At 41.4% G+C, this 26,298-nt stretch overlaps 1 protein-coding gene across 14 annotated transcripts in view; it reads left to right on the top strand.

Moving 5' to 3' along the window:
- The window catches only part of Ptprt (protein tyrosine phosphatase receptor type T), a 1,105,935-nt gene that overhangs the window by 905,304 nt on the left and 174,333 nt on the right, over positions 1-26,298 (top strand). For 8 of the 14 annotated variants that reach the window (XM_040732970.1, XM_040732969.1, XM_040732968.1 and 5 more), the window contains one exon: positions 9,845-9,901. The exons of the other annotated variants lie outside the window; for them this stretch is intronic. In XM_040732970.1, the coding sequence (XP_040588904.1) occupies positions 9,845-9,901 (57 nt within the window). The remainder of the gene's footprint in view (positions 1-9,844; positions 9,902-26,298) is intronic. 14 annotated transcript variants of the gene reach the window in all.

Below are 26,298 nucleotides of genomic sequence, written 5' to 3'. Positions count from 1 at the left end.
AGACAGTCATTACAATCAGGGAACCACAGCAGCTGGTTGTGCTTTCAGTGGGTCTAAACAAGAATGAATCCATCAGTATTCAGGAGTGAATGGAGGAGGATGGTGGGATAGCTAATTCTCACTGCAGAACTCTGGGTTGCTACTGATAAGCCAAGGGAAAGGAGAGCTATTGAGTTTTATTGTGTAGTCCCATTTCGATCCACCAGGCTCCAATGGACAGTTCCAATCCAGTGAACACACACATGGCCCTGGTAAAACTAAATGGGTCATAAAATCAACCCAAATGACATGAATCTTAGAAGGGAACTCATTGAGGAAGGGACGTGAGATGGAAGAGAGATAAGAAGGTACAGGCTGAGTGATTGATCAAGATGTATTTCTTCACATGTATGAAATAGTCAAAGGACTAACTTAATTTTAAGTGGTTCTTGGCATTCCTAGGCAGTATGTGGGAACCTGGAATGAGATACTTAGAACTCAGAGGTGCTGAGGTTCAAATAAGAGATAAAACATGGACGAAGCATCAGCCTAGATGGTAGAAGACAATCTCAGTTGTAGCTGCTGAAGAAGATGTCCAAATAGCTGAATGTATGCCCTTAGGTTGGGGCAGAGGAAGCCAGGTAGAAAATAATCTCTGACCATATTACTCTGTTACAGAACTGTACCAGACAGTAACATTGTCAGAATCTGATGGGCCCTCTTTGTATCCTGAACTGTATGCTGGTCCCCACCAGTCTTTCTGCCGTTATATGACCCCTGATTACCCTTTATCCTCATCCAGGCTTCTCCCCTCTTACCCACTGCACTCCAACACATAGTCTTTGTTCAATTATTTTTTGGAACTACATTTTATTTATTCAGTGGCCTGTAGGGTGGGGCTAATATGTGTCACAGAACATGTATGGAGATCAGAGGACTACTTGAAGGAGTTTATGCTCTCCATCTACTGTGTGAGTTCTGAGAATCAAACTCAAGTTGCTGGACTTTATAGCAAATAGTCAAAGGACAAAACAAGCCCCTTTACCCACGAGGTTGTCCTAGTTTTTAAAGTACTATTTATTTATTTATATATTTATTTAGGTGCATATGTGCATGACACATGTGTGAGAGTCAGAGAACAATTTAAAGGGCCAATTCTCAAATACCTTTACCTTTTGTTTCAGATATGATCTCTCATTGTCCTGAAAGTTTTTCATATAGGCCAGGCTAGCTTTTCCCACAATCACCTAAGGATCTACCTATCTCTATCTTTTACATCACCAGCACTGGGGTACATATGCACATCATATATTATAGGGATGTGAACTCAAGACTTCATTCTTGCAAGGCAAGCACATTACCAAGTGAGCTTTTCCTTGAGCTCTTCTTTTATTTCTTAAATGATATGAAGTTACTTCCAACCCCAGGGCCTTTTTACATCATGAGCCACCATATGTATCTGACCACCATATGTGTCAGCTAAATATATAGACATCTTTTAAGTCTCAGCTTGACTCTCCTTGCTAAAGAGGCCATCCTGACCACCAAAGTAACATATATTCACACAATTTTCACTTTGGTTGTAGTACTCATTTCAAGTTGCAAACATGCATGCCCTTGTCTGCTTGTTTAATATTTACCATCTTGCTGGATGACAAGTGGCATGAGTGTCTATTTTGATGATCACTTAGCACACATTGATACTCAGTAAAATTTATTGACCAAATATGAGGATGCTTTGTTGGATTAGTGGACAGACAGATGGAGAGATACGTCTGGGAATGAATGGATCAATGGATAGCTGATCCTAGATTATTATTTTTATTATTTAGCTGATCAATGTGTAGAGGGATTCTAGGTTAATATTTTTCCTTGCCCACTTTTGTTAAGTGTAAGCTATATATCAGGTCTGTGCTCTCAGAAATACAGAAGCTAGAAGTAAGAAGAAACAGAGGACTAACTGTGTGACCTACAACTCCAGCTAACCAAAAAGCAGGCCAGTCCCTGCTTAGAGCTCTTGTGGATAAGAATTTTACTACTCCCTCAAGGTTGTTCTTTCTACTTTTGACACACCAGTTGCCAGGAGTTCCTCTGGACACTTCAATTGAAAGAGCACTGTGCTTTAGCTTTTATAATTCCCACTGATCAATCCTTGAGACCACATAATCTTATCTTTCCTCCTTTTAGAAATAAAAGTGACTTCCTCTGACCTGTCTTCCTGATCTCTTGCTCAAATAGGGTCAAGCATGTATACAGTTGTCTGTCTTCTGGCAGTTAGTTGTAGCCACACTGGCTACCAGCAGTGGCAGTCCCACCATTGGCACCAGCCTTTAGGAGAATGCAGCTGGCTCTGTAGACTCCTGCTGGGTGCGCAGGAGTGGCAGTCAGAAAAATCAGCTTTGATTTTATTTGCAACCTGAGCCGAGTCATTGAGACAAAATAAATCCGGAAACCCATAAAGCCATTTGCAGAGTTGCTTTGCAAAAGACAGCCACAGTTTTAATCTAGTAAACACTCTAACGATCCCATTAAAACAACCCCCTTGGAGTAGGTGCTGAAAATGAAGCCTCAGAATAATGAAGCATGAGATACGGGTCCAGTGTCACCAACAGCTACATCTTGTTCATTAAGGGTGGACTAAAACCATTGTCCAAGGACAACAGGCAAGAGGCATGGACAATGGCCTTTTGTAAATGTGCCATCTTTTGGCAAGTCTAAGCCTGAAGTGAGCCATTTCATCCAGCATTTCTCTCTCCTCTTTGCACAATGGATCCTCACTCCTACAGGAACTGACAGGAACAATAAATAGCCCTTCTTTAGAGAGATGCTCTCATTTTTCAGATTCTAAGACTGGTACCTCATGGGGACAGGAGTGTGATATGTCCATGGCTCCTCTATCCACAGAACAAACCATATGTGGTACAAGAACCCAGGAGAGATGAAAAAAATGGTCTTTCCTACGTGGGAAATTGCTAGCCACACTGACAAGCCTCTTGCATATCTTGGAGAATTTTGCTTGAAATCATGAAACTCAGAAAGACCCGGCTTCAAATCTATCTCCAACTTTAGTGACTTAGGCTGAGACAAGTAACTTACCATTACAGAGGCTATTACATCACTTTTAATGCAGGTATCACTAATTCTTTGTATCACTCACCCAAGCATTTGATGGATGATAGACAAGAAACTTCCATCCTTCCTTTGACTGTACAGGTCTTGACTAGATGTGCAGTCCTACACAGATCTTGGGACTCTGTAGAAGCCCCAGACTCTAGTCATTTCTCATGGAATTTTATATATTCAACATGTGTCAGATAGACTCACATTAGAATCAAAGTGGAGAAGCTGAAAGACAGCAGAGATAATGCTGCCCTTAGGCTTTAGCACTTGACATCTAACGATCATATGCTTAGATAAAAATCATGCACAGAATTAATGTATATGTATATGTATACACACACACACATGTGCATGCACGTGCGTGTGCGCAGGATTTTCCCCATTCATTTATTAGCCTTTGAAATAGCACTGTTCTTTTCTCCAAACCTGTTCAGCAGTATCAGAAGAAACCCAAGAACAAAGCACTCCAAAACCTAGTTACGGTAGCTGAAAAGAGACATAATAAAATATCAGTTATGAAAGGGAAATTTGGAGTTATACAGTCCAGTGAGAAAATTTTGGTTGTACTTCAATCTTCTAAACTCTTTAAACTGTAGAAAAAGTATCTGAAGGTGTGAGTTTGAAGGGTTGACAGATAGCACTGCTATTCTTCCCTAGCTGAGACTAAGGGATGAATATTCTGGGCTTGGGGTTGTATAATAAAACAAAGTCTCCTTGACCTTTACCACCCTTTGCCCTGCCCTGTTTCCATCTATATCCTAAAATGTCAATGGAATAATATAGCTTTCTCTGAGCATTATATTAGAGGATGAAATATTACATCATAAAGGACACCAAAAAATAAAGTTAAGGTCTTGAAAAATCCTAACCAATTCTTTAATATTTTTTCTTGATGCAACATCTGGAATATTTCTTAGGTCTTTTTTTGTGTTTTCCTTTCCTCTTCCTCCCTAGACTAGCTAAGATTTCATTCTTCTATATACATCTTCTCCACACCCCACTGAAGATTTATCTGCTGCAGACATATGATACCTTGATTAGATTGATCTCACATCTGCACTTCCAAGGGACTTGTGTCTCTTAAAGGAAAAAAACTACCATTTAGAGCTAGGAGGCAAGGATGAAGAAATTTTAAAATAGACTAAAGAGATAGGTTAGAGATAAAAATAATTTAAACCCCATCAATGGGCTCTCAAATAGGTGAAGGGGGTTCCAAAATTTAAGCACCTATATGTTCCATTATTGTGTGACTTTTCTTGATGAGATGTGAGCCAGTATCTGTTCACCTCAGATAGGGTATCAATGATAGATCAAAGAAATGATTCAACACAAACTTAGCTTAGAGAGCCAGTGAGGTGGGGTTTTTTTTGTTTGTTGGTTGGTTTGTTTTCTTTTTTCAGTAACCAACAGAAATAGGACTGCATCACTAGCATGGATACTAACTCATAAAAACTGTGTGCCTGAAGCTGTCTATGTGATGTGGGTGTGACTCTGTTGATCAGAGTCTCCTCTCCCGAGCAATTGTTAAAGATCATACAATCTTGGAGGGTAGCCCTGTGGATCTTGTTTGATGAACTTCCTAAAATTTACAATTTTCATTTACTTCATGAATGTTAACTAGTCTTCCTCTAGGAGGAAAACTTTCAGTTGAGGGGACTAGCTACACATTAGCCAGTCACAGGACTGTTTGTGTAGATATTTGGTGATGTGAGATAACAATGTGTTGAAAGAACTAAAACATGGCCCTCATCAGGTGCTAAATAAATGTTGGCTATTTTGTTATTTCCACTCAAGAAATCAACCCATATAAGCTCAGAAGTATAAAAACCTTCAGGTCTCCAGGAATGCTTCTTAGAGCTGACTCCCTATCACTATTGATTTTTTTCCTGTCATAGATTGGCTAAGATATTCCATAGACCACCAGTAGGATTGCTTGTCTTCTATTTGTTAACCCTTCTTCATACCCCTTCCCCACTAATGAGTGATAAGTTTATTTTCATCTTGGCTTTGTATCTCTTCACAGGTATTTAAGATCTGAAAAACTGTAATAGAAATGAGGTGACTCAAGGAACTCTCAGCTCTTTTTACTTCCTTACTTTCACTAAATAAATAGTTTTTCTTCAAGATTGTCTTCTCCAGGGTCAGCTATATCCCAGTATTATCTTTCAATACTCGACATTCATTGCTTTGGAATAGAAAAAAGTTCTGGAGTCTTTTTTCTTTACAGGGTCTCAAATTTTCATTCATGGTTGGTTGTGTAAGTAACATACCAAGCATATCCAATGCAAATCAATATGAGTCACAAACACTCCAGTTTTTAAAGAAGCAGATGATGCAGGAGAAAGAAGACATTTCCACCTCTTCTTCAATTGTATTAGTCAGGATCGGGCAGGCTTTGCTGCAATAACAATTTGTAACAAAATCTCAGTAGACTAAATATCTCACTTAGACATGACTAATGTTTCCACTCCATGTCCTTGGTACATGATATAGCCTAACTTGAAGGTGGCTTGGCCTCTTCTATACATCACAGAAGGAAAATGGCCCTGGTGGACAGTATTATTTCCAGTTCCTTGTATGGCATGTACTCCCATTTCCATTTCTATGCTCTACTAAGATTCATAATCCACACCTTACCTCTGCTTCTCCACTCACTAAAAGAGCACCTGTCCATTCCCATGTTCTTATACTTCCTAGCTGAGCATTGCCCCAGAGTTTTACCCCTGAAAGGTAAAATGAGAGGGCCTCCTCCAGGCTCTTCCAGCTAAACTAAGACTTGTGCTGTTTGCCTTAAAATCATTACCTTTACATTTTGCAAAGAGAGCCTGACTTAGAAGTATATGCCATTTTTCCAAGTGACATGCCTGGTAAATGAAAAAATACTGAGCCAGAGTTTTATGTATCCAGTTAGCTTTTATTATTTGTTTATTAAGTAAAATTTCATATTGATTCTTATTCTCTGGAGGTTGCGATGTTCATCTTTGGGTTTACACAGTATTAGGCCAGCAAAGGTACTTTCTGCTCTGAATCTCAATCCAGCATCCACAGACTGACAGGAGCAATGCCACTTATTTCCCTGACCTAATATAAGAACCTACCAAAGTAGTGCATACCAAGTGCTCTGGGCAGTACCTGACTTACAATAAATACCCAGCAAATGGTAGACACAGGAAGAGCTAACACATATACCAATATAGTGTAAGAAGGCTAAGATGAATATTTGCCTGGAATTTCATTGGAACAAGGAGGCGAATTCAAAACAAACAAAAAAACCATAGTACAGGCTTTCTCAGAGTGTATAGATACAAAGCCAAGCTTTGAAACAAGAGTGAATATGATCACAGAGGATGATATAAGGGTTGGAATGAAGGTTTTCAAGTCAAAGAAGTAGATGTGCAAATCATCAAAGGAAGGATAGTCACCATACATTGTAATTGAGGTAGTTAGGAGTCATCCTGAGGTGAAAACCTACTAGGGTTGGAAAGATGCCTCAGCAGTTAAACAAGACCATTGTTCTCTTACTGAGTCCCAGCACCTACATCATGTCACTCACAACTGCTTTCAACTTCAGAGCCTAAGTGGTCTGATGCCTCTGGCCTCCAACATACCTGCACTGATACACACATACTCCCCATATAAACATGTAATAAAAATAATAAAAAGAAATATTTAAAAAGAGAATCAGAAGTGCCATGTAAAGCCATGCAGCACTAAATATAGCCCCATGAGGGTTCTCTCTCCCTCTCCTCCTCTCCCATTCCTCACTCCCCCTCCTTCTCACTCCCCCTCCCCCATCTCATCCATTATCTCTCTCCAGTGAGAGTCCTGGCTGGGAGTGCTTAAGCTAACTCCTTTCTCAGCAGGGTACCCTAGCTGTAGCCTCCACAGTGACTGGAGATGAACTGAAGCAGGAACCAGGCTACAGAAAGGACAGTCAAGAAACCACAGAAGCAGGTCATGTAGAAATATGAATCTTGTCTTCCTCCAGCCTTTTGTTTCTTTTTCTGACATGTGAGGTCAGCAGCACCTTGTCTTACCTGCCTCATAGAGCTGGGAGGAAAATAGACTAATAGAAAATAGTCACTTAAAACAATGGTTAGCAGATTTTCCTATAAAAGACAAGGTAATGAATATTTTCAATTTGTAGGCCTCAAGTTCTTTCTCCTACCTATAAACTTTGTCATCAAAGCACAAAAGCAATTGTAGAGATGCATAGGAGGACATTTGTATGAAAATAAAACCCTGGGAATGAAAGATTTGAATGTATGAAATTTTCATATATGTTGTAGTTTCATCTATTTGCTGTGATAAAACACTATGGACAAAAGCAAGTAGGGGCAGGAGTTTGTTTCAACTTAGAGGTTATAGTTCATCATTGTGGAAAGTCAAAGTGGGACCTTGAAGTAGAAACCATGGAAGAACACTGCTTGCTAACAGGCTCACAGGTTCATGCTTAGTTGGCGTTTGGATACAGTCCAGCACCACCTGCCTAGGAAATGATGCTGCCCACAGAGTGTTGAGCCCTCCTTCATCTGTAACAATCAAGACAACCCTCACAGACATGCCCATAGGCTGTTCTGATCAGAACAAATGCTCAACTCAGACTCCCTTCTCAGTTAACTCCAGGTTATGCCAAGTTGACAGTTAAAGCTAATAAGAACAGCATAGTGCAAAATATTAGTCATATTTTTCCTGAACTATAGAGTTTTTGTCTTGCCTAGTTCCACAGCTGTTTAACTCCAAATAAACACAGAGAAACATATTAATTACAAACTGTTTGGCCAATGGCTTAGGCTTCTTACTGGCTAGCTCTCTCTTAGTTATTAACCCATAACTATTAAACTATGTATTTCCACATGGCCTTATTCTACTGGAGAATGCCCAGTGCATCCTATCTTCCCAATAGCTACATGGTGTCTCCTTAGTAGCTTCTGTTTGCATCCTCTCCCCAGAATTCTCCTCATCTGGTAGCCCCGCCTATACTTCCTGCATGGCTACTGGACAATTAGTGTTTTATTCATCAACCAGTAAGAGAAACATATATACAAAACATCCTCCATCACTGAACCACTGAAAAACCTAAGAACCATTCTTACCATATACCCATATAGGAAATAGCATAGATACCAGAGTTGGCTCGCAAACTCACCACTGACTTAGAAAGTACTTTGGAAAGGACAAAACTTCACATGTCTTTCAGAATGATGCTATTATCACTGTGCATAGGTGGTTAGCCTTTACAGTTGTCAATTGACCATTCATTGGTCAAACTTCCTTCTTGTATCATTTTGTAAATAATGTATTTTTTGTATATCATTTGGTCTGGGATAATCTATCACTCTCACCATTTTGAATAAAGATCTTGTACAGTTTTGCTGATAAGTGAATAGGGAACATCTTAGTCTGTGACTGAGGGTGTACCTCATGATGGGATTTTTGTGTCATTTTCTTTAGACAATTGGAGAGACAGGGGCATTAAAACTGGGCAAACCAGGCTTTGAATATAGCCTCTGCTAGTTACTGTTTTTGTGACCTTGACAAAGTTGTAAGATTTCTAAGTCACCATTTCTTCATAAATTCAGTTATTTACTCAACAAATATTCACTGAGTACTTACTATGTGCCAGGTGCGATAGAGGGCCACAGAAACATATTAATCAATGAGATACAGCATCTACCTTCAAGGAGACTACAGTTAAGGAGAAAGCATCCACTCATAATAGAGGGAGGTTGCTGCAATGAGAAGGGAATATCAGGATGTTATGGGAAAACAAGGGAGACACATCGCTCTAAATGCAAGACCCTTGAGGGGAGATCCAAGCCAATTACTAAAGGGTTAGCATTTGTCTTCCAGAGGAAGAAGCAAGAGGGAATACATGCCATATGAATGACTAGCCCAGGCATGGTCTAGGGACAAGGTAGCAGGGGCTGTTCATCATAGGAATGCAGGCAGCTGAGCAGAGAATAAGGTGATAGGAGGGGAGAGGAATTAGTATGGCAAGGAAAGCTGGGAACTCGTTGCTGATGTTCTGAGAGCTGTGTCAAGAGGGTTGATATTTACCTTTGAAGACAGTGAGGATGATAATATGTTTCACTCAGTAGAGACTCAGTAGGAGGGGAGAAAGACCAGAAGCAGTGAATCCATATAAGACTGTTTAAATATTCCAAATGCAATGTAAGGATGGCTGGGGAACATGGGAATTAACTTGGCGAGAAGAGGGCATCTTGAAGAATTTTTCTAAAGTAGATTCAATAAGAGCTGATGACGAGTTATAAATGGGAAGTCACATAAAATAAGAATAGAAGGTAGACACCCTTACTAATAGGGGTGAAGGTAGTGATCCAGGTTTCTATACAGAAATACTGTGTGAGTAGTGGCACTATTTACAAAGACTAGAAAGACTTAGGGTGATGCATTTTGGCTGGAGAAGTAACAGGTTCATTTGTAATACCACTGACTTTTCTAATTATCCTATTTCTTAGGAATACTGAACATGAAGTACTTGATAGAGTACCTGAAATGTTGTGCTTGCTTGATAAATGGTGACTCTTACTCTTGTATCATTTAAAAAAATCTATTTCGGACCCCTGTTTTGGTAAATCATGATGTTCTTTTGTTGTTTAGTACAAGTTCTTTAGAGACAGAAGAATTGCAGTCTTGCTCATTGTACCACATGTGTTCATGTGTGTTTCTTTCTCTCCTTCTCTTCTGCATGCTGCCTGGGGATTGGCTTCCTTGTGGTCAGCACCAATGGGCAGCGCCCAGGTGACCCCGGGGACTCCACTCTGCCTCCTCACCACAGGTGATCACCAGAGCCCTGGGCAGGAGGGAGGGAATGGTCCATGGCTCATGCTCTGTGGGTTCTCCAGGCCAAGTGCACCAGAGATGAACCGACAGTTCCTTCACCACATCCTCCCACCCAGCTGCCTGCCACCCACCCACTCATCCATCTTACCACCATTCTCTCCACCTACTTTTTCACGCATCCCTCTGTTCATTCACCCATCCACCCATTCTACATACTATGTACCAGGCATTGTTCTAAGTATTGAGGAAGACAATAACAGGTAAAAATGACAAGTTCTGATACCTTAGCTAATTGATAAAAAGACTACAAAAATAAAGGTGCAATTCTCACTAATGCTAAGGAGAGGTGCGTGTGACACACACACACACACACCTGGGACTAAGGAAGTCAATCACAGGAGAAATGGTAACTGAGTTGTCATCCAAGGGTGGGAGAGAGTTGACCTAACAGGCCATTCTTAAGGAATGAGTAGGTTTGACCACAACCTCAGCTCTACCATTGGTCCTGGTACAGTCTTTAGATGTGACTGGCCCCACATTTCCTTTCTGTTAAGAAGGAGTAATAATACTTGCCTCTTTTGGGACACTGTTAGCATTATGAACTCTACATATTCAGATTCCTCTGAAATTGCAGTTTAAGACTAAACAAGATAATAAATGTCAAAGAAGCTGGAATAGACCTGCCCAACCTAGTGTAAGTATTTGTTTGCTGTAAATGACAGTCTTTTCCCTCAAACACAGCATTAGGAGAGTTCATATCACATAATTAGACGCTATTATTCAAAAGATATAGAGCCCATCCATCAAAATCCAATGCCTATTCAGAACATGGAAAACACAGATAACCTGCTAACCACGCCTCTCCTTCCTTGAGTCCCCTTCTGACCAATGGAAAGCTTGAGAGATTTCACATATTTACCCACAGACTTTATCAAAGTTCTTGCCTGTCCCAATCACTGACTGGTCTGTTAATAGTGTTGGGAAATCACATGTAGGAGGCAAGGATAACATGAACCCTTTCATCTGTTCCATGCCCTTCCCAAACTCAAATGCATCACTTGACCCTGTGAAGAAGGGGATTCTGGTGCAAATTATCCATTGAGAGATATGCTCAGACATAAAGGAGATAGATACAGGACAGGACAGGACAGGACAGGACAGGACAAAGGACAATGTGTGGCTTGTATTAAACATGCCTGGGGGCTGGGGTGTCTCGAGAATATGGTTGTTCCATAGGTTGGCCCCATGTGTTAATCACCATGGGTTGTCATGAGTGTGCACAGCCTTCTAGAGAAATTGATATCTTCTCTAGAGTAGATGTCTCAGAGCCATTTACAGCCAGTGCCTACAAAAGCTGGGGAGTAAATATACCAATCAAATAAAGGAGATTTAGGCAGAGCCGCAGTAGCATCCCCTGTGACCCTGTGTTGGCCCTGCTATTTGTATTTCCATATAAATAACCATGTTTCAATGTGTCTGTCTCTCATCTTAGCCAACCCTTGATTATAGAAACTTAACTTACTGGATAGGCTTATTTTTACCTGGGAAGCCAAGTATAATGTTTATTTCACACTGTCATATTAATAACCTCAAGGGATGCCCTACATACTGGCAGCACATAGTAGGTCTTCATAAAATATCAGTTCCCATCCTTCTCTCAAACAAGCCCACCAGACTCACCCTTCCTCAAGAGAAGCAAAAGTCACAGATAGACACATGAGACCATGCAGAAAGACAATGAGAGGAAAGTGACTCTCGCCACTGTCCCCAAACTGGATTTATGGACAAACAGTGCCTCCCTGGAATGTGTATAAGCAATTCCATTTATGCTGACCATTGTTCTCTGGGCTCTATTCGAGTCAAACAGTGAGATGATGTTTTCTTTAAACAGAGCCAATCCCATATCGGGCACATTTGTTCTTACCTCTCGCCTTTTGAGGCATCTGAATGTTCCTCCTCTGACAGGTTTATTTTATTGTATTACATTTATTCCCACCCATTTCCCAGCTTCGTTTGATGGGTGAGGTGCCTGTGAGGTTTTTTTTCTCAGAGCAGGCTGTCCCTTTCAATGGGTGCTTTTGTTAATGCTCATTCCCTGGTGGCAATAATAGCTGATGTAAATAATAACTGCCTGGGGCTGAGTGATGGGGATATTGGGCTATAAGTTCAGGTTGTTTTCATAGCTGCTCCAGAATGGAGCTATGCATAGCCATGTGATGTAGCATGGATGGCCTAACCTTGGTGATGAGTGGAGGATGATTTCAGCTCTCAACTCTGCCGATTTCTGGTCTGGTAATCCAAGTAACTACTCATTGTTGAGCTTGAGCTCCTCACGTGGAGAAATAGGATTAATCATGCCCACTACCAGGGTTAATAAAAAGAACTGTTATCAGTGCTTGAGTGTCTCTGCCCAGCTAATGCTTCAGGTGTCCTTGAACCACTAGGCTTCCCTTCAAGGAATCCTGCTCTAGACCAAGGCTTCTGACCTTGGTAGGGTTGACATCTGGGCCTGGATTGTTCTCAGTGGCTGCAGTCCAAATGCATACTGTGGAATGTTTAGAGAATCCCTATTCTCTACCCATGAGATGCCATTAACATGTCAACCCAATTGTCACAACCTAATATATCCAGACATTCTCAGATGTCCCCTAAGGAACAAAATAACCCTCTGCAAATGGCTTTTTAAAAGCTTTGAGCGTCACTGTTCAATAGAAATATAATTTGATTGGTGGATATAATTTCTAAATTTTGAAGTTCCATTATGAAAATAAAAGAAACTTGAAATTAATTTGAATAATGTAACTTATTTCATCTAACATGCTCCAAATACCATTTAATAAGTAATCAATATTTTACAGAAGTATTAAACGGAAGATATTTCACATACTTGTTTTTATACTGTCTGACATCTGATTTTTTTTTACATTTGGAGTGTGTCTCAGTTCAGATGCTATGTTTTAAACAGTTAGAATGGAAATAATATTAAAGTGATGAAATTTGAGGGCAGGAAAGATGGCTTAGTCAGTAAAGATCCTGCCATGCAAGCATAAGAACTTGAATTTGTATCCCTGGAACTGGGATAACAACCTGTTTGGAGGAGCTCACCCCCATAATCTCAGCAGCAAGAGGCAGAGTTAGATAGGTTCCTGAGGCGCAATGTCCAACTAAACTTACTGAATCTAGAAACTTCAGATTCTAAAGAGACCCTGCCTCAAAAAAATAAATAAAATTAATCGTGATTGAGGAAAACACCAACATCAACCTCCAGCCTCTACATTAAACAAACCCACATAAGTATATCCTTTCACACACATGTACACATACATGACACCAGTGGGTACATTCACACCACATACATCTCACACACGCGCACACACACACACACACACACACACACACACACACACACACTGAGGCGTGCACATGCGCACACATACACACACAGACAAAAATAATATGCAACAAGTAAATATGTTTTTCATTATCTCCATTTTAAAATCTAAACTAACCTTAAAATTCAGTTCCTTGATCCTATTTAAAGTGTAGGATGATATGTGCCCATGGTTTAGTACCATTTGGGACAGTATACATGGACAGATGAAATGTGCCTTTATCTTCTTGGTCCCTGCTAAGGGAGAAAAGAAGCAAATGGAGTCCAGGTTCTGTAATTATTCATTTCCTTTTGTGCTACACCCCAAGGGATGTTTCTCCATGTTTGGCAATGTGTTCATCATGCATGTGGGGCTATATTCAGCAGAGACCTGAGAAGCTTCCATGGAGAAAAATGAGGCAACACCTTTCTTGGACAAGACTGCACATTTTTCTCTAGAAGGTTGACCGGAGGCTACAGGGGACAACTGACCAGTCAATTAACTTTTCACCTGTGAGAACTCAATCCAGTACAGCCCCACCAGTGCAGAAAGAATGCTTCCTCTCTCTACCCTTCTCTACTTCAGCCAGGCCTCTGCCTCTAGACCCAACTGGGCCATGGCAGTATTCAGCCACAGGCCAAAGTGGAGGAATTAAAGGCTATCTCCAATAGTATTTTGCTCTCACTGCCTTGGCCATGCTCAGTGCCCATTGTTAATTTATCCACAAGAAGGACTTTAGCCCAAGCCTTCTCCTGAAGCCCAAAATATATTTGTTAAAACTGGGGAACCATGAGAAGATCACCCCAATTTTATGAAGCCCAGATTCCTCATTATGAAGTTGGAAGTCATGCAGTTGAGTTCTGGTCTGGCTGGTTCAGTAACAATGAGGTACAGCTAGAGAAATGGATGTAGTCCTAGCCCAGGCTGGGGCTGAGAAGGTGCTGGTTCGACCTCCCTTGGTGTTCGTTTCTTTTCTGTTTACCTCAACTAAAGCTATTCCTATTATTTCTTCATTGGGGCCTTGCTCAGCTACTATGACAACTCAAAGCAAGAGATGAGGACAAAGAGCTAAGGAGGCACAACATTAAGATGCCTTTGAATTCACACCCCTCTGTTCAACCAGTTTCTTAGTTGCTGTCAGCATCAACCAGGACTGTGCCTGTAGTCTTAAGGTCAGAAACCCCAGTAGCAGGTCAGGAATACTGAATGCAGTGGGCTTTCTTTGGCTTTGCTCTCAGGCCATACGTGTGACTCCAGAATTTGTTGCCCTGAACCAGATACTGTCTTTATCTGTGGCCCATTAAAGTATGACAAGAAATGAGCTGTATTTTCTATTACCTACCTCTCAACTGAATCAGTAAACTTTGTCCATATGAGGCATACAGAACTGTTCTCTTCCAGTAGCACTCAAATGCTTATTCTGCCTTCAAAACAGCAGTTAGTTGGGGGGACCTCTATGGCTGAGGTTTTCATGACACCATTTTACCTCCTGGGAAATTCTTTTTAGGCCAAGGAGAAAGCAAACCATAGTCTTGGACTCAAACCACCATCAAATTCAAATTCAGAAGCCTAGTGTTATCCATCACCCCTCTTTCTCCATCTTTTGTGGTTGTTATGGGTTTTTTTTTCCCCATACTCTTATGGGGTAACGCCACCCAACTCCCAATAAATGCATGGAGACTTATTCTTTCTTATGAATGCCAGGCCTTAGCTTGTCTTATGTGTAGCTGGCTTTTCTTAGATTATCCCATCTACATTTTGCCTCTGGGCGTTTTCCTTTCTGTATTTCTGCACATCGTTTCTTTCCTTCTTATTCCATATCTGCCTGTGGGTTGGGTGGCTGGCACCTGACCTCGACCTCCTCTCCTTTTCTTGCTCCTCCCTCTTCTCATTCTTTCCTTCCATTTATTCTCTCTGCCTGCCAGCTCTGTCTATCCTTTCTCCTGTCTAGCTATTGGGCATTCAGCTCTTTATTAGATCAATCAGGTGTTTTAGGCAGGCAAAGAAACACTGCTTCATAGAGTTAAACAAATGCTACATAAAAGAATTCAGCACATCTTTATATCATTAAACAAACGTTCCCCAGCATAAACAAATATAACACATGTTTAATGGATATTCCACAACAATCTTTGATATCTAACCCGCCAGCACATCTGACTGACGCTGCCTCTGGGGTGTCTCATGGATCTCTCTCCTTCCTATGTGCAGAAGAGTCCAATCATGATTAACATGAGCCCAAAGCTTCCCCTACACTATGGGATAGACAGCCTGTCTCTGCCTTCTCCATTACTCTAACTTTGTTTCCTCCTTTGTCCTCTTTATCTCTTCCATACTGATCACATAAGTACTTGACTTTCTCACCTCCTGCTTTGCTTTGCTGGGATGCTTTCCTTCTGTGATCTGGCTTTCTAAACCTGTAGGAATTCTGCAAAGCCTGTTATCTCATGCTGAATCTATAGGAAATGGCCAGCTGCCTCCAGCCCTGAGGTCTCTGCTTCAACTTGGCACAACCCATAGCATAAGCTTCTCTGGGAGCTTCTTGGATTCTGTCAACTTTTTCCTTGTTCTCAGCAAATGTACAGTGGTTTTGCTCTTAGCCTCATTAATGCACAGTGAGATTAAAAGGTAAGAGGTTAATGCTGATAGAGCATGTACCAGATACAGAGCACTGTGTCTGTCCTCCTGTTCTTCCTTCTGTCTCTATGGAGTGAAGGTTCATACATCTTATCCAACATGTTTTTTTTTCAATTTTATGAGGATCATTGTGAGTCCCTGGGCAATGATTTTTCAGCCTACTAAGAAATCTATATGACCTTATATACCAAGTTTAAAAAATGTGCTAGGCCTGGTGCTGAGCCTAATATCTGCCCTATCTTTGCATGGGTCTGGTTTAGAGAAGTCATGTATCATCATAGTCATGGGGAGAGACTTGCATCAGTCATTCTTACAACTCTGGGCCTGCTTCTATTCTCATCAGCCCACCACCTCTAATAATAAAAGCGCTGTATTCCTACCCATCCTTTAGGTGAACGGGATACATATGTTTTAATCCAAAAACCCACTGACTCAGTGTTTCCATTTTTAAATGCCACGATTCAAAGGCTAGAAGAATGAAAGCATGTTCATGGTGGATTTGGCTGGAATCTCAACAATTGCTGCCCTGCTCCTTGCTGGTTTATTACCCTCGCTTGGGTTTGCTGAGCTAATCTGAATTCCATGCTGCATGTTTTCTGGCTTCTCTCTCTGATCCTTCTCACACTTCCTCTAATCCTTGCTATAGATTTCTCCCTCCCTTTGGGGTACCTTCTCTCTTTTCCAGGCCCTCTGATACCTACCAAAAACTGCAGGTTGCAGAGGCGTGATTTTGACTAAGCTGCCCCAGCTGAGCAGATCTTTTCTTTGTCTTTTTTCCCACTTCCTGCCCCTCTGAGTCAGGTAACACAACCATCCCTTGAGCGAACACTTTGTCTAGAGTTGTTTAGAAAAAAGGAACTTGCTTTTGAACAAGAACCCTGGGGAACCAGGTACTATTCATGCAGAAAGCCAGGCCATGCTGACCATGCCGAAGCCCTACATTCTCTTCAGACTGTGTCTGAGAAAGAAGTTCTTTTGTGGGCTATGACGTAAGGCAGTGTCTACCCTTTACTTAGTGAATTTCTAAGATCCCCATCTTGTCTTCATCCCATTGCTGGGCTGTATATTAGAATCATAACTCAACAAAGTTGTATGCCAAATTGTGTCTCCCAACAGATATGTTGAAGTGGCACCCCTCAGTAACTGGAAACATATATTTATGCAACACAAAATGTCCCCACAATGTGATTAGTTAAAGTGAAGTCAGAAAGTAGACCTTAAGTTAGTATGACAGAAGAGGTAAGCATCACATGAAGACACACATAGGAAGAACAGGGCAATAAAAGTGACAGAGGTTAGAATAGTCCATCTTCAAGGAATGGAATGCCAGGACTAAAGACCAGTAGCTAAGAAGAAATGAGGAAGGGTCTTCCTGATCTTTGGGAAATATGGCTTTGGTGGCATTGATTTTTTAGACTTCTAGTCTCTGGAAGTGTAAGAATCCACAGATGTTGTTTTAGGCCAGCACATTGTTATCACAGCTATGGAAGTTCATACGCTTGCCAACATCATGCACTTAAGCTTGGGACAGTAGTCTGTGGTTGAACCTCAAGTGCTATGCCTTCACTGTTGAGAGACCTCCACTGTGAAGAGATCATAACTAAGAATCATCATCTGAGAACACGTCTGTGACATACTCATATTGCTTCTGGTGTAACTTCATTTGTTAAATTATACATTTGAGCTAAACTAGTCTGCGGCTCTGACCCTTTCCATTCTGCTGTAGTTTCTACCTTCCATGTGTGGCTCTGATTTTTACCTTGCTGGCATAGTTTCTGTCTTCCATGTGTCATTAGTCATGGGATTTGCTGTTGGCCTTCCCCTGCCTCAGCCTTTGCTTTATAGTCAAGGTGTAGGACAGTTGTTTTCCATGCCTTGAGGTTATAAAGCCTACATACTATTGGCTTTTTTACTCTGTCCTACACTGATCCTAGGAGAGCTTCACTTGTTGCACAATTGCCCTGGGCCCATGCTCAACTGCATAGCAAGAATTATAACCAGATCACTGTGGCCACGTGTTTTCTCATTCCAGCTTCCTCAGAAAATCTAAAGGGACTATTGCTTTGCTGTGGGGCATCCTAAAGTGTGTGTGTTCTCTTCTACATCTGTTCTTCTCACTGTATTCTTAATCTCCAGTGCAGACTGTGGGTTTACCTGTTGGTAACAGTTAAGTATCTTTGAACCCCATGGACTCCAGCCTCAGTACTCAGATTTTTACAAGCAAGAGGCAGTGTTTGTAGACCTAAAGGGCACCAGCATGGGGAGAAGAAAGAGGGGATGCTAGATTGTGGCAGGGTTGCCTAAAATGTGAGTCACACCACTGACAACATGCGGAAATCAAGTGTGTAGTCTAGTTTTCAATAAACAGAACTGTGCATGCAGTCTTCTGAGACATGCTTCTGCCTGAGTATCTAGTATATTATACCTTCCCACTTTACAAGTTCCTTTTCTGTTAAGAATGAGCTCTATGATGGCAGGACTATTTCTTCATTAACTCTTATGTTTAGTACCTCATAGTATCTACCGTCATTGCAATAACTGATCTCTCAGGTCAGGCCATGTCCTGGGAATGTCTAGAACCTCCCCTCTGTGGCTGAGGGTTGAATTAGTGAATATAATCCATGTGGAGGTCACTTGAGCACTGTAAGTTCATGACCCCCACCTAAATTTTGTTTCTGATCAAGGTCAAAGCATGTATCTAGACATCATTTGACCTCTATCCATGGATAGAGACTGACAGATCCTAAATATAAGCCAAGGGCTGATGCCTAACCCCTGCTTTGGATTTGGCCCCACTTTATTACATCCAAGTTGTTAACCTTGACTGTGACTTAACCTTTGTGAACCTAGTTCACAAAGTGCATCTTCTTCCTGGTTTTGGACACAGCTTTGTACCCAATTGTAATTTAGCTTAAAGTCTTGTTCTGACAGCAGATAAAAATCCTTTCTCTAAATTGGTTCCTGGATCCTGGCAACATATGTAGGCTAGACCTCTCCAGGGCACAAAAAAGTGAAGTCATCTGGAGATATAAGGTATTTCCAGCCCATTCTCTACTAGGGGTGTGTCAACCATACCTATGTATAGAATCCACTGCATATGACTACTTTTAAGAAAGTCAGGTGCTAAATTTTAATACATGAAAAATATTTTGTGATAGAGGCATTTTCTTACATCCAGAACAGAGTCTCTGTAAGGATCTCATTGCACTACTCATAGAGCCATTCACAACCATGTTAGAACTTGATCGGCAGAAAATATTCACTGCGAAAAACAAAGTCTACCTAGCAACACGGAGTTGGGAGATGCATGGGATGAAGCCAAATCAGCATTGGGGGAACAATTTATTTGAGTGGCTACAGGGCTTTCAAACAATCAATTAAAGTGATTCTCATCTCACAGGGTGCTAACCTCCATTTAAAACTGAAAATGAGGGCACCTCTGTCAGCAACATTTAGCAGATTTAGATGTATGGGTGATGACGAAGTCACTTTTAACCTCTCAGGACTAGGTAATTTGGAGGGAATGTGGGGTATTAGAAATGTGTATCTTTACACCTAAGTCAAGACTTATTAAATTACTTTCTACAGCAAGGGTAGAGCTATCCGAGAAAAACCCATGTCTCTGTGGTATTTTCCAGCTACCTGACATTGACTCCAAGTTAAATCTTGGCTAAACGCAATTACTGTCATATGATGAATTGAGGCAATTTATTTATTACTTGCAAAACATCCTAGGTGATGTCACTTGAAAGAAGAATAGAATAATCCTTCTTAAGTACTCCATTATCAACCCAATCCACTCAGTGAGGAGGTTCTGTTCTGTGGTGTGGGGGAGGCAGTCAGCAATTTAAAAAAATCAGACACCAACCCCAAAGAATGGGTATTGAAAACAACAGAGAAAGCACTCACCTAAACTTGAGCAAAACATGACTCTCTGTGGAATTAAAATGAGGTGCTTTAGTTGCTAAATATCAAGGAAGGTTTTAGCAAGCAAGCCCAGAGTTTAATAATAAAACTAAGCTCAGAGTATTAGGGACTTTAAAATGGTGGTTGATATACAAGGGAAGTGAAAAGAATAGAAGTTAAGTTGAAAAGGTCAAGTTTAAATATCACTTGAGCAAAGCCGGTATAATTTAGCTCATATAACAAGATTCACATGACATGTTCATCAATCGCTTGGATATTAGAATAAGGTATGCTGGCTGGAGGGCACAAAGAGGGAATCTTCAAGTGGAGGTAGGTATGAAGTGGAATTGCTTGCTGTAGCAGGTGGCAGACCCATCAGGGACAGATATAAATACCTATGGCAGGTAGTTATACAAAGTTAGTTTTATCTAGCTGGTTGAAATAAGATTCTTGATCTCCCTAATACTGGTCTCCTTCTACCTTCTAGGTATCTGAGGGAAAACAGCCAGTTTGGGGCTAAACAACCTCTCCCCCAGTTAGTCAAGAAGTGGCAGGATAGCATGGCAGTTTAATGAGAAGAAATCCGGCATCAGACTTGCAGGCTTTGCAGGCTGTGCTGCCAGCTGCTGTTATACAGTCTCTCTGAGCTTCGGTTTCGCCATCTTTGAAATGACTCTGAGAGCAGAACCAGCTTCAGAGTTTCAGTAAGGATTGAAGGGGCTACTAGAGGTAACAGGCTGGAAACATGGCTGTAGCTTAAACCATGCCACACAGTTTATAGTTAATTATATTGGTGTTTTACATGTGGTCATGAATCCTATTCCTATCGACTCTTATGTTGCCATATTCTGGAAAACCCCAGGTTAACACATAGCTGTCATACAGGCCAGTCATGATTTATCCACTGCGGCTCTGGCTTGGCTGAACTGAAGACACAGTATGAGGCATTCACCAGATTTATATGTGCTGGTAACTTTCAAAAGCCACACAGAGTACAGTCTAGGACCATGTACTCATAGAGAACCCGTGTTGGTCCTTTGCCCATCTTATCTATACCTGTTCTTCTACATCGTCATGTCCTGCTTGGACATCCAGGTATTCCCTGCAGGCTTCCTCTCCTGGGCTACCATACCAGTGACTTCTTGGCTTGTCCAATGGAGACCCTAGTTAGAGATGGAAGAGAAAAGGCCAGGAGAAGCTCCCCCATTCAACTTCAGCCCTTCCTTCATCAGAGTGTGTGTCTGTCCCATGAGTCCAATTCCCCCAGAGGTATGCAGTTCTGTCTCTTGCTGGGTAATCTTGCCCTCTGGCTTATGGCTGATTCACTACTTCCTGTTTCTCCTGTCTGGGATTTGTAGTCAGCATCCTGATAACTTTACTCACAACTCCCCAACATCTTCTGATCCTAGGTACCAACTCCCTAGTACAGTGGCTCCCTTTTAAAGGCCTGGAGCTGCTTCCCTTTTCATGGTTGGCTGCTGACTGATATGGAGCCTGTACTGATTTCTAATTATCATCCCTTTACTTTATGAGTAGTAAGGGTTGGGGGAACCTGATTTAATCATCTAGTCTTTAATTTTTTTCCTGTATCAACATCACACTCACTAGCAGGGGAAAAATATCTGAAATACACATCTTTTTCATTAAAAAAAAGTCAGCAGTAGCATTTGTTTCTCCCCAGGCTTCCAGCTCCCCTCCTGTTCACTACAATTTCTACCCTCAAAGGCTGCCAAAGTAGTTCATGATCACAATTACAAATACTTTGAATGCTTTGGGATGCAATTTGTAAAGTCTAGAGGCTTGAATCTAATGAAGTAGCCAGATGCTCTCCCACCAACTTGTTTCCTATCTTGGACTTCAATTCCATCTTAAAATAACCTATCATTTAGAGAATTCGCTTCCAGCCAAGTCAAGCGCATATATAGTGCATACCTGACTTTAGCAGAGCCGGGAAGTTACCCAGCTTCCTTATCTGTTCCCTGTTGTCTCCACTTGGCAAAACATCCATAATCAGGGATGCCTGCTATGCTTAAAACCTTCCCTGGCATAGAGGTAGCTGCTCAGAGTGAGGGTTTCAAAGGTTTTTCGATGCTGGGTGCCAGATACACGCAAAGCCAAAGTAAAGACAGAGAAACTCTTCAACAAAAGAAGTCATTAAGTAGACAGGGGTAAACTGCCAGCACAGTAAGATTTTTAAGATTTGTGTGAGATAAGCCACACTGGGGATAATATGCCTTGGATAGCTGAGAGGCCACTCTGTGTTTTAAAGAGGGCAGTTTTTAGGAACTGCATCCCCAAGAGCCAACCTCCTTTCTTTACCATCAGTAATGATCACCAGCATGGGTTACACAGCCACTGGAATTTCCTTGGGTTTTATCAATTGCAATTAGACGTTCTTCATCTGTGACTTCTATTTTTTGTTGTATATCTTAACAGAGAAAATTCTGTGCAGTACAGCTATGCAGTTGGGCCCAATGCCAGGGAGAGTGCTTTGAGTGTGAATTATTAATCCCTTGTTGCCAAATTACATTACTGTTGCCATTAAGTTATCCAGATGTAAGCCTGGTATGGGCCCTGACTATATGAGCTGTCCAGTGCATCACTCTGGGGATGGGGACTTTGCCTAGCTTTATGCTAAGGACTTGGATGAAGCCAGGTAGCAGACTGCAAGGAGGTATGGCTCCAGCCTCTAGTTCCCAAAGCTAACTGACACTCTGAAACCAGTTCCCAAATGGTAACATGAGGACACCGAATTCATGCAGTCCTTCAGAGTTTGTCATGCAACTACTGATCCTGAGGAAGTCTTGTGATTTTAGGATTATCTCAATTTTTACAAATGAGAATATTAAATCACATTGTGTTTCATTAATTTGGTCAAAGTCACCCAACTAGTTAGCAATGGTGTAGAGTTGCAAAGTCAAGGATTTCTGTTTGACATTCATTGCTTTGGGTCAGTATCATAAAACCACAGCATTTCAATATCAAATGAAGCACCAAGGTCATGTAGTCCTTTCTGCTCGATAAGGTACACACTGTGCCCCTTGGAAAGCTCCTTTCACCATGGGTGACATGTTCTCTGCCTCTGTGAGTAACCTGGGAAAAGGCAGAACAGGATAGAAGTCCCAGAGCTACAAAAATGACGGGAGAATTTCTCACCAAGTGAAGTTAAGGGGCACCCAAGTTAAGATGGGGAAGCCATGTCAACTGATACTGAAAGAAAGATAAGAGTCTAACAAATATGCTGACTTTAAGAGGGTGATGGCTTCATTATTCAGGAATGCAAGGAAGTTAGAACAGGTGAGAAAGTAGGAGCCAGTAAACACAGAAAGGCTACCTCTTCAATGGGTCTTGGGACTGAGGACTGATTTAATGCTGTGACTACTTGGTGATGGAGCTCTGCCCTCTTTAGGTAAGGAATTCCTTGTTAAAATCTAGATGAAGTGGTTGCATAATAGCATGATAGAAACAGAGTATTAGGCTCCATTGGGTAACTCTTCCCCATTGAAAGGTTTCACATGTGGTTTCCTAATCTACTAGTCACTTCTACTCTCTGATCTTTTAAATTAAAGATACTAAACATGTTCCATCTTCTACAATGACTTGATAGGTGACCAGAAAGCAAGAACTGGATCTCATTAGAATAGACTCTCTAGATAGAAATGTTCTGAACCCAACTAATGCACCTGTACCAGGTGACTGATATGCAAATTTTGCCATGCTCTTGAGCCACACAGGGATTTTGTTACAATGTAACAGTGGCTTCCACATAGAGCCTGTGAGTCTGAAATTTTAATAAGCTCCTAGGTGATGCTGCTATCCTGATTGTCGAATCACTGTCTAAGTATCAAGCTTCTTGGTTTATCTTACCTCTGGGACTCTCTCTCAGGTGGTTGAATGTATAACTAGGCAATTTCATCAGAGAGTTCTGAAGAGTACAGGGTAGCATCGACCAACACTGCCCTTGCCAACCGAGGACTTAGGAATCCCTGGGGAAAATCAGAATGAGAAAGTTGTTTTGTAACATTGGGGAAAGCAGGAGGGAAACACAATTGCCCTGGCCTCACATAGGGATGTGAAATTAAGGGTGGCAAGATGCCTCTAAGAAACTAAGCACTGTATCTTAGGTACTGAGTTGATATATTCAAGAATAGGTAGCTAGAAAACATAAAGTCTGTTGTGGATTGGGGACTAAAGCTAGGAGGGAATAAGACTCTAAGTCAGTGGTTCCCTACGACCCTTTAATGTTGTGGTGACCCCCAGCCATAAGGTTATTTTTATTGCTGCTTCCTAACTGTAGTTTTGCTACTATTGTGAACTGTAATATAAATATCTGTGTTTTTCGATGGTCTGATGAGAGACTCGTTCGACCCCAAAGGCATTGCAACCCACAGGTTGAGGACCACTGCTCTCAGCTTTGATGAAAGAGTAAAGGGAAAAACCAAGTTACTGCTACTTTGAGAAAACTAATGTAGCCTTTGGGAGTTCTCAGAGCTCTGAAGGCACAGCTGGCAGGGGTTCAAGGTCAGTCCTGGAGCCTCATGTTGGAGACAGCTGAATTAGTAAGCTGAGTTCACAAGATTGTTTTTGATGACCACATCACACAGGGGACTCAAAGAGAGACTTAAAGCTTATCTAATTGGAAAGCTTATCACCTGGTGCCTCATTGCCAATTCTGATTTACTTGGATTGTGTTCAGTTTGGGTCCTGTGGAAGCCAAGGGTGAAGGGGATGAAGCCAAATCCCTGAGTCCCTTTCCTTCCTTCCAGTACCAGACTAAAAAACAGAAGTCATCAGAGGCAGAGACTGAGTCTATTAGGGACTGGAATTGATGGTAAGCAACTCTCTGGAGGATTCCCAGTTATTCCTCTTGGAATATCCTTCTTTGGGTTTCTGGGGCACTAAGTCAGATAGGCAGCCTTTGACTTCCCAGCCTTGGTAGCGGCACCTGTGGAATGATGGCCATCCTGGTAGGCAGCCCTGTGAGAAGCCCGTGGCGTTTTGCTTCCCTGTAACTCTGAACTCAGCTCTCATTCTTATCATCAAGCATCTACAGTGCCAGCCGTGAGCACATAACACTGATTCCCAACAGAAATGTCACTACTTCCCATGTCCCTATCCTTCTGTTCTACCTCTTAGATCATGTAGGGATCTTGGCTTATCTTTTCTCCAGAGTCATTCTCTCCATATGTCTATCACCATTGAATTACCAATGCCATTAATTTATGAACAGGAAAGCAAATCCCTAGTAACTACTGAAAATTGTCTTAAAGAATAAGTGAAAGTTGAATTTTCTGCATGTTCTTATAGTTGTGTCTAAGCCTGAATGGACCAGGAAAGCATAGTTGCCCCTGATAACATCACTGTGCAGTCCATGCTTTCATCTCTGAGGCCTGAGTTTTTCTCAAGTACGGGGCTGTCACGTTTTACAAGACTGCCCAGAATCTGGATGCTTTTCTGCGACCCTCAAGTGAGTACTATTGGTTGGTCATGGTCACTGATAAGGGGGCTTCTATCAAAAACATCTTGGACTTTGGGTAAAGGCTTCCTAACACTTAACTAAGACCTTCACTTCCTTGGAGCATGGCACCTGATCCTACCCTGGAAACTGTATGGGACAGCTGATCATGCCCTGTTTCTGGATATCCATCTTCTATTGGTTCTAGGACACCATACTCAGTTTTTCTTTCCCTATCTAGATGCTCATATTTTGTATGCAGGTTTGTATACCTCTTCCCACTCCAAGGACACTACTGAGCTACAAGTCTTTCACCCAAGCCTGCTTCTCCTTTTACTTGTCATTCCCTTCCTAAGTAATCTCATTAACACTCGTGCTACAAATAACATCTGTGGATATTTAAGAATTGATCTTTTTATCTATAGCTCAGACTTTTCCCCCAGAATTCTAGACTCGTACTTATAGCTGCCTAAATTCAAATTTCTCTAAATTCAAGCATTGTTTTCACTCTAGTTTTTCTTTTTGCATAGTTTCTTGAAGCCATAAATTCCACTATCATCTACCATATCATATAAACCAAAATCTGTGGCCACCCTTGTAATTTTTTTCTCCTTTATTCCCCTCACTCCATCTATCAACAATTTCACTATATTTGTTTCAGGTAATTATCACTTTATTACATCTCTGAATCTTCACTGCTATTTCTTGAGTCTGTGACTATCATCTTCTACCGGGGTGCCTACAAAAATCCGCAAACTCATTTCTCCAAGCTACTCTGGCTCCACAATGAGGCTGAGATGGTATGCTGGAAACATAAATCTGACCCCATCATTGCTCCATGAACAGTTTTAGATGGCTGTCTGTTTTGTTTGAGCTAAAGAACAAAACCATCATTATAACCTACAGTGCCATGTGTGAACTGGCTCTTGCTTCCCTCTCCAGAATCTTTTTTAGACTTCTTTTTTTTTGCTTTTTGGCCCCTTAAACACTACATTTCTACCATGGACCCAGTTCCTTGCCAGT

This window comes from Mesocricetus auratus, unplaced genomic scaffold (assembly GCF_017639785.1).
Source record: "Mesocricetus auratus isolate SY011 unplaced genomic scaffold, BCM_Maur_2.0 Super-Scaffold_100028, whole genome shotgun sequence".
NCBI classification, from domain to species: Eukaryota; Metazoa; Chordata; class Mammalia; order Rodentia; family Cricetidae; genus Mesocricetus; species Mesocricetus auratus.
This window is presented reverse-complemented; position numbering and strand designations above follow the sequence as displayed.